This window comes from Lithobates pipiens, unplaced genomic scaffold (genome assembly GCF_037356315.1).
Source record: "Lithobates pipiens isolate NorthernLeopardFrog02 unplaced genomic scaffold, aLitPip1_a1.2 Scaffold_27, whole genome shotgun sequence".
NCBI lineage: Eukaryota > Metazoa > Chordata > Amphibia > Anura > Ranidae > Lithobates > Lithobates pipiens.
Window position 1 is genome coordinate 27,421,913 of NW_027507788.1, and position 8,897 is coordinate 27,430,809.

Here is an 8,897-nt window from a genome sequence, read left to right on the forward strand (position 1 = left end):
CTGCTGTCATAACCTCGGTATTTAACATCAAATTACTGACGTATAACGATGGCGGTAGGGTGACCAGTTGTTCTGGATTGCCAAGGATTGTCCCTGAATTCATATTTGTGTTCCACTGTCCCCCTGTCCATCCCACAGTCTCCCTGTCCATCCTACGGTCCCCCTGTCCATCCCACTGTCCCCCTGTTCATCCCACTGTCCCCCTGTCCATCCCACTGTCCTCCTATCCATCCCACTGTCCCCCTGTCAATCCCACAGTCCTCCTGTCCATCTCACCGTCCTCCTGTCCATCCCATGGTCCCCCTGTCCATCCCACGGTCCCTCTGTCCATCCCACGGTCCCTCTGTCCATCCCATGGTCCCTCTGTCCATCCCACGGTCCCCCTGTCCATCCCACTATCCCCCTGTCCATACCACGGTCCCAATGTCCATCCCACTGTCCCCCTGTCCATCCCACGGTCCCCTGTCCATCCCGAAAACTTTTTTCAGGTTAGACTTTAACATAGGAATAAAATAATAATAGGGTTATTCTACAGATCTATAGGTTACACCTAACGAGGGACAGATGTGGAAGAAAAAGGGGCAGAGGGATTGGGGTCCAGAACAGGAACTGCCCCCCTAAAAAGGAACATTTGGGAAATACAAATAGTCATTACACCACACCTTAAGTACAGAATATTTCAATTACTTCCTTTAGGATCAATTCAGACCTTTACAGCACAATGATTATCTAAGTATCTTTACACACTGTAAGTAAGCCTCCCTAAGCCTAAAGGTGGGAAAAATACATAAGAATAAGCTGAATGGCAAACATATATATATATATATATATATATATATATATATATATATATGGACAAATATATCCTGTTTCCTGCCAATGTGAGAAATTACAACTAGATTGAGATCTTTTACATTTATGTAATAACATTGCGTAATATTGTATATATACAGTATATATGACTTTAACAAAAACATTTACACCATAAGAAAATAATACCGGATGATGTTTGTTTTATTAAATTCCTTCTGCTTGCCAATGGTGGACCAGATCCCCGTAATAGGTGGAGTCCAGGCACCATATATAAAGAGCAAAGTCTCCCAGCTCTCTATACCTGCCACCTCCATCCTCACCTGCCAAGATGTTCTTTGCTGTGATCCTCCTCCTGCTGTGTACTGGAATCTCTGCCTCGGCGGGTAAGAACTCTCTCTCTTCTCATCTATTTCCACATAATAGGGAGGTTAGACATTATTGATCAATATTCTATACTACAGTAGTCACAGTGGTGGCCTACAGTCATATATTTAAAGCCAATCAGAATTCAGTATTTGGCAGCTTGGAATGGGCAGGCTAATTTAAGTAATTGCATTGGGTTGCTGTACATAACTTCTTCTTGCATTGTTCTTGAACATTGCATTGAGAGAAATAAATGAAAGAAAGAGCGAGAAAAGAGAAAGAAAGAGCGAGAAAAAAGAAAGAGAGAGAAGAAAAAAAAAGCAAGAAAGAGAGAAAGAAAAGAGGAGAGAAAAGAATAAAGTAAGGAAAAAAGAGAGGTAATGTGGAAAGAAAGGAGGAATGAAAGGAGGGGAAAAAAAAGATTAAAGAAAGGAGAAAAGAAGTGAAAAAAGGAGGAAAGAAGGGACATAAGAATTGAGGAAAGATAAAAGGAAAGAAGTAAAGAAAGGAGAAAGATAAAAGGAAAGAAGGAAAGAAAGGAGGAAAGGAGGAAAGAAGCGAGGAAAGAAGGAAAGAAATGAGGAAAGACATGAGGAAAGAAGTAAAGAAAGGAGAAGAGAAGTAAAGAAAAGAGGAAATACAAAAAAAAAAGATGAAAGGAAAGAGAAAAGAAGTAAAGAAAGGAAAAGGAAAGAGGAAATGATAGCTCATAATCCCTAAATTTACATGGGAAACACATACAAATTAGGGCTGCACTGATACCACTTTTTATTAAATCTGAGTAGAATTACCGATACTTTTTTTCCAGTACTCGCCGATACCGATTACTGATACTTTTTTTTAATGTCATGTGATAATGGCACTAATATGCAGCACTCATGGACACTGATAGGTGGCCCTGGTGAGGCATGGACTGTGTCAGTAGTTTTTCATTTTCATTTTATTTATTTTTCATAAATGTGTTTAAAAAAAAATTTAAATTATTTTTACAATTTATATATATATATATATATATATATATATATATATTTTTTTTTTCTTTTGGGGGGGGGGGGGGGGGGGTGTGGAGGGAGTGGACAGTGTCAGTGTTTTTTTATTGTTTTTTCCAATTGTACTTTTAAATATTTATTTATTATAATGCTACTTTTTTTTTAATCAACCCTGTTGGGGGGTGGGCAGTTAAAGGGGCAGAGGACACAGATTCCTCAGTCCCTTTCTCTGCAGCCTCGGCTGCACTGGAGATGAATGGACAGGAGACAGCAGCTCCTGCCTATTCATAAACTGATGATCAGTTATGAATGGACAGAATCAATGACTTTGTCCATTGAGAAAAGGAAGGAATCGGTAAATTACATATATACCGGCTCCTTCCTCCACTCTTCATCCTGATGAATCTGGGAAAAGGGAGGGCGTAGGAGCACAATGGGTGACATGAGGAGGACACGGCGGACCCGGAAAGCTTAAGGGAGGAGTGCATGGAGTAGGACACAGGGGAACCAGAGGAGCACAGGGAGGAGCGCATGGAGGATAACATGGGGAACTGGAGGAGCACAGGGAGGAGCGCACGGATGATAACACAGGGAACTGGAGGAGCGCAGGGAGGAGCGCTCGGAGGATAACACAGGGAACTGGAGGAGCACAGGGAGGTGTACACTGAGGAGGACACAGGAGATCCGGAAGAGCATAGGGAGGAACGCATGGAGGAGGACACGGGGAGAAATGGAGGAGCACAGGGAGGAGCACACAGAGGACGACATGGGGAACCAGAGGAGCACAGGGAGAAACGCACAGAGGAGCATAGGGAGAAGCGCACAGAGGAGCACAGGGAGGAGCACAGGGAGAAATGCACGGAGGACGACACAGGGGAACTAGAGGAGGACACGGGGGATCCGAAGGAGGATGTGGGGGAACCAGAGGAGGATGCAGGGGAACCGGAGGAGGATGCGGGGGAAGCGGAGGAGCACAGGGAGGAGCGCACAGAGGAAGACATGGGGAACCGGAGAAGCACAGGGAGGAGTGCACAGAGGATGACACAGGGGAACCGGAGGAGCACAGGGAGGACATGGGGGAACTGGAGGAACACAGGGAGAAGGGCAAGGAGGAGGACACGGGGGAAGCGGAGGAGCGTACACAGGAGGACAGGGGGGGAACTGGAGGACAACAGGGAGGAGCGCACAGAGGAGGACACGGGGGGGAACCAGAGGAGCACAGGGAGGAGTGCACTGAGGAAGACACGGGGGGGACTGGAGGAAGACACAAAGTGGTGTTGATACAGAAATGGAATGGTAATGAATGAAAAAGTTTATATATATATAGATTTTGTTTTTTATGATTTTTCTTGAATTCAGATTTTCAGTGTACAATAATCCCAGGAAAACTGAGACAGATTGATGCCGGCGCTGGTGAAGTGTATGGTGTGAACGATAATGATGACATTTTCCGCTGGGTGGACAATAACTGGAAGAACATTCCTGGAAAGCTCATCCATGTTTCTGTTGGACCTGCTGGAGTTTGGGGTGTGAACAGAGCCAACAACATCTATAAGATCCAGGACAATGAATGGGTGTCTGTAGCAGGTAAAAACATAAAAATCTCTGATAAATTACACACCAGATAAGAATAGTATAGGAAGAAAATTATACATGGATGCAACCCAATGCTGCTGCTTTCCCTTTGGCTGGTGGCAGTCGACCATGCAGAGTAATCATGTTAAAGTGTCCCTAATGGGATCTCTGCGCTAGTCTGGCTGGGTTCCCCCATCCTCCATGTAACGGACCAGTTCTCTACACTTAAGTTACCATAGTTTTATCTCTCTGATTTCAGAGTGCTCGTTATCTTGTGCTCATTATATGGTTTCTAACTGTTATAGAGAAAAGGTCCGATAGGTTGCCCCTGAGAAAGAGAAAGTCTCAAAATGCGTCAGTGGTTTGGGCATTTCCTTTGCAAATATATTAAGAGGAGGATGGATATATTGTCATTACTGTGTACAGTCTAAAAGGGGAAAAAAGTATTTCTGAACTAAATCTGACATGCTGAGTACATTTTAGAAGTATGGCTTGGATGTAAAATTTTATCTGTCACTTTACTAATTTATTTTTATTATTATTAATGTGATTTTCTGGTTTTGTGCCTATTAAAGTCCCGAACACTCGACCTACCATTTGGTTCTATGTATTGATCGGGTATTTGTGTGACTTAAAGAATGCTGTAGGTGCACTTACATTTAGGGGTTAAAGAGGAAGTCTTTGATTCCCTGCAAAGGTAAAGCATAATGGACTACTATGCATTGCATAGTAGTCCATTATGTGTCACTTACCTGACACAGGAGCCAGCGAAGTCACCGCTGTCCCCTTGTGTAAGGAGCGTCCATCTTCTTGGTGGGTCTCGCTGCTCCGGGGCTGTCATTCGTCGGAGCTGCGATGTCGTCACTCCCGCGCATGCGCACGGGAGCCGCCACTCGCGGCATATCGCCGTTAACTGCGGCGCGCCGTAGACAGCGGTGCCTGTTTTTCGCCAAATATCTCCTAAACCGTGTTTAGGAGATATTTCTTGGACCTAAAGGTAAGCCTTAATCTAGGCTTACCTGTAGGTCAAAGTGGTTTGTAAGGGTTTACAACCACTTTAAGCACTTTCTTTTTTTTTTGTATGTAAAAGTTTAAAGTTCTGCTTTGAGTTACAGCACACCCTACTGGAGAAATCAGGTTCTCCACTGGCATAATCCATTACAATGGTCCATCTCTGTGAAAACTGTTGTGTTTGCTCCCACATTCAGTCTATATTGTTACATAGTTAGTCAGTTTGAAAAAAGACACAAGTACATCTAATTCAACCAATAAAAAAAATCATACAATCCAATATACACAATCCTATACACACAGTTGATCCAGAGGAAGGCAAAAACCCCCAGCAAAACATGATCCAAATTGCTCCAGCAGGAGAAAAAAATGCTTCCTGGTCCCACGAGAGGCAATTGGATATTCCCTGGATCAACTTTACCTATAAATGTTAGTATCCAGTTGTATTATGTATATTTAGGAAAGACTCCAGGACTTTTTAAAAGAAATCTACTGAGTTGGTCAGAACCAGCTCTTGAGGGAGTCGATTCCACAATTGGAACACATGGTGTTTCAAAAGTCAATACTTGATATGATATATACTGTAACATAGATATAACATTCTTCGATAGAATGAAAGGAAACTTACTTGTGGCAAGGAATGGCTGCCCGGCTATCCCTACTGGATTTGAGGGGACGCCACTCATTTTGCGAAATAGAAGATTGGCCTGCAAAAAAGAAAACTTGACAACTATGCTATAATCAACATTAGTGTGCAGTCACTGCATAGAGGGTGTTAATTCCATTTAACAATTGTTTAATCCTCTCTCTGTTATTACATTTAATTTAATGGACCAATGTTGTATTTTGTGTTTCTACAACAGGGCTCTTGAAGCAGGTGGATGCTGGAGGGGATAAGTTCTTGGGTGGAGTGAATGCACAGGACAACATCTTCTGCCTGAGACAGAGTTGCACAGTTTCAAGATCTTCTGCTGTATCCTGGACCCCACTGGAAGGGGGACTGAAATATTACAGCTGTGGGCCAGTGAGCTGCTGGGGAGTAAACAGTGTAAACAATATTTACTTCCGCCATAATGTCAACCCAACAGCCTGCCAGGGAACCCAATGGCAGCAGGTAGAAGGCAATCTGGTAATGATAGAGGTTAGCACCGATGGTTCTGTGTATGGTGTCAACTCAGCAGGCAACGTGTACCGAAGGTATTCTTCTTCTTTTTTTATCTATGTATGCAAAATCATTAAGGCAATATGTAAAAAAAAAAGTTACTTTGGCAAAGTGTTAATGGTAAATGTTGAGGATATGCCTTTACTATTTATATATATAGTTACAGAGTTACATAGTAGATGAGGTTGAAAGTCCATCAAGTCCAACCCATGTGTGTGATTATATGTCAGTATTACATTGTATATCCCTGTATGTTGCGATCATTCAGGTGCTTATCTAATAGTTTCTTGAAACTATCAATGCCCCCCGCTGAGATCACCGCCTGTGGAAGGGAATTCCACATCCTTGCCGCTCTTACAGTAAAGAACGCTCTATTTAAGGTTAAACCTCTTTTCTTCTAATTTTAATGAGTGGCCACGAGTTAAACTTACTTTTGGGAAAAAGTTTTATCCCTATTGTGGGGTCACCAGTACGGTATTTGTATATTGAAATCATATCCCCTCTCAAACGTCTCTTCTCCAGAGAGAATAAGTTCAGCGCTCGCATCCTTTCCTCATAACTAATATCCTCCAGACCCTTATTAGCTTTGTTGCCCTTTTTTATACTCGCTCCATTTCCAGTACATCCTTCCTGAGGATTGGTGCCCAGAACCAGACAGCATACTCCAGGTGCGGCCGGACCAGAGTCTTGTAGAGCGAGAGAATTATCATTTTATCTCTGGAGTTGATCCGCTTTTTAATGCCAATATTCTGTTTGCTTTGTTAGCAGCAGATTGGCATTAGCAACCACTGTGTATGCTCATACAGTGCCTTGAAAAAATATTCATACCCCTTGAAATTTTACACATTTTGACATGTTGGCACATAACTGTGAAGTGGAAGGAAAACGACAAATGGTTTCAACATTTTTTACAAATAAATATGTAAAAAGTGTGACGTGCATTTGAATTCAGCCCCCTTTTACTCTCATACCTCTAACTAAAATCTAGTGGAACCAATTGACTTCAGGAGTCACCTAATTAGTAAATAGAGTCCACCTGTGTGTAATTTAATCTCAGTATAAATAAAGCTTGTTCTGTGAAGCCCTCAGAGGTTTGTTAGAGAACCTTGGTGAACAAACATTATCACGAAAACCAAAGAATACACCAAACAGGTCAGGGATAAAGTTGTGGAGACGTTTAAAATAGGGCTAGGTTATAAAAAAATATACCAAGCTTTGAACATCTCATGGAGCTCTGTTCAATCCATCATCCAAAAATGGTAAGAGTATGACAACTGCAAACCTACCAAGATATGGACGTCCACCTAAACTGACAACTGACAGGCCAGGCAAGGAGAGCATTAATCAGAGAAGTAGCCAAGAGGTCCATGGTAACCTGGAGGAGCTGCAGAGATCCACAGCTTAGATGGGAGAATCTGTCCACAAGACAACTATTAGTTGTGCTCTCCACAAATCTGGCCTTTAAGGAAGAGTGGCAAGAAGAAAGCCATTGTTGCAGGAAAGCCATCAGAAGCACCATTTGCAGATTGCGAGAAACCATGTGAGGGACACAGCAAACATGAGGAAGAAGGTGCTCTGGTTAGATGAGACCAAAATGTTATTTTTTGTTATAAATGCAAAACGCTATGAACAAACCATCCCCGCTGTGAAACATGGTGGTGGCAGCATCATGTTGTGGGGATACTATTCTTCAGCAGGGATGGGGAAGCTGGTCAGAGTTGATGGGAAGAGGGATGGAGCCAAATACAGGGCAATTTTAGAAGAAAACTTGTTAAAGTCTGCAAAAAGACTTGAGACTGGGGTGGAGTTTCACCTTCCAGCAGGACAATGACCCTAAACATACAGCCAGAGCTACAAAGGAATGATTTAGATCAAAGCATATTCATGTGTTAGAATGGCCCAGTTAAAGTCCAGACCTAAATCAAATTGAGAATCTGTGGCAAGACTTGAAAATTACTGTTTACAGACACTCTCCATCCAATCTGACAGAGCTTCAGCTATTTTGCAAAGAAGAATGGGCAAAAATGTCCCTCTCTAGATGTGCAAAGGTGGTGGAGACATCCCCAAAAAGACTTGCAGCTGTAATTGCAGAAAAATGTGGTTTTACAAAGTATTGACTCAAGGGGGCTGAATACAAATGCACCAGTGACCATGTTTTTTTATTTATTTTTTTATATGGTGACCATTTGGTCAGTCTGGAAAGCTTATTCTAGTAATTCCCATAGCTATATGAGTTGCTATGTTGGCTGGTATTCCATACATTTTTCTTTAGAGGAAAAGGCTATATTTAATATTTTTTTATGTTCTATAACTGAGATTTTTCTTTCAGGGATGGAATCAGTGCCAAAACCCCAATCGGAACATCCTGGACCCAGCTAGACTTCTGCGCCACTTTCAAACACGTCACTTACGACAACGGCTATCTGTGGCTTCTCAGCCCAACTGGTGACATCTATCGATGTGCAGACAATAAATAACTGATACGGCCATAACACAAGACCAAGCCGAGCAATCTATTGCGTGATCTGAGCCGAGATGACTACATAGACTACATAGACTGCTTTCTTCTTCTATCCATTTTCAGTTGATGTTTGGGTATTCTGGTATTTCTCCAATATTTTGCATTACTACTAAAAGCCTCTAATGCTAGCTAGGACTTTAAGTCCATTGCACATTTGTGTCTTTTTTCAAAAATGTTTCAGAGCAAATAAATGTTGTTGCAGACAATTGTTTTCTTTGTTATTACCAGAGAAATATTGTTAAACAAACTCATATCACTTTATCTCAATATAACATTTTTGATTTTCCAGTAGTCATGTCTTTTCACTGTCCAGTTAGAAACTGGGGGAAGGAAAAGACTCATAATTTTTTTTTCAAAAATCTGTATATGTTGAATTAAGCAGAGAACAAGAAAAAGCAAATCCAGCATACAGTACATAAATTGTGTTAGTGGGTGGATTGGTGCAACGTGGTGCAGAGGCAGA

General features: G+C 42.0%; 1 protein-coding gene across 1 annotated transcript; it reads left to right on the forward strand.

Annotated features, from left to right (window-relative positions):
- Positions 1–1,050: 1,050 nt before the first annotated feature.
- On the forward strand, positions 1,051–8,640 carry LOC143933693 (fish-egg lectin-like). Its single transcript, XM_077456678.1, has 4 exons — positions 1,051–1,196; positions 3,525–3,752; positions 5,615–5,948; positions 8,243–8,640. The coding sequence occupies exons 1-4, from the start codon at positions 1,142–1,144 to the stop codon at positions 8,388–8,390; spliced, it is 765 nt and encodes a 254-aa protein (XP_077312804.1). The 5' UTR covers positions 1,051–1,141; the 3' UTR covers positions 8,391–8,640.
- Positions 8,641–8,897: the final 257 nt, after the last annotated feature.

What these genes read in the sequence shown, in the direction of transcription:
- LOC143933693 (XM_077456678.1), top strand. Translation starts at nt 1,142, where the DNA reads ATGTTCTTTGCTGTGATCCTCCTCCTGCTGTGTACTGGAATCTCTGCC. An exon ending in TGGAATCTCTGCCTCGGCGG is followed by an intron (nt 1,197 to 3,524) that starts GTAAGAACTCTC and finishes TCTTGAATTCAG; the next exon opens with ATTTTCAGTGTACAATAATC. An exon ending in TGAATGGGTGTCTGTAGCAG is followed by an intron (nt 3,753 to 5,614) that starts GTAAAAACATAA and finishes TTTCTACAACAG; the next exon opens with GGCTCTTGAAGCAGGTGGAT.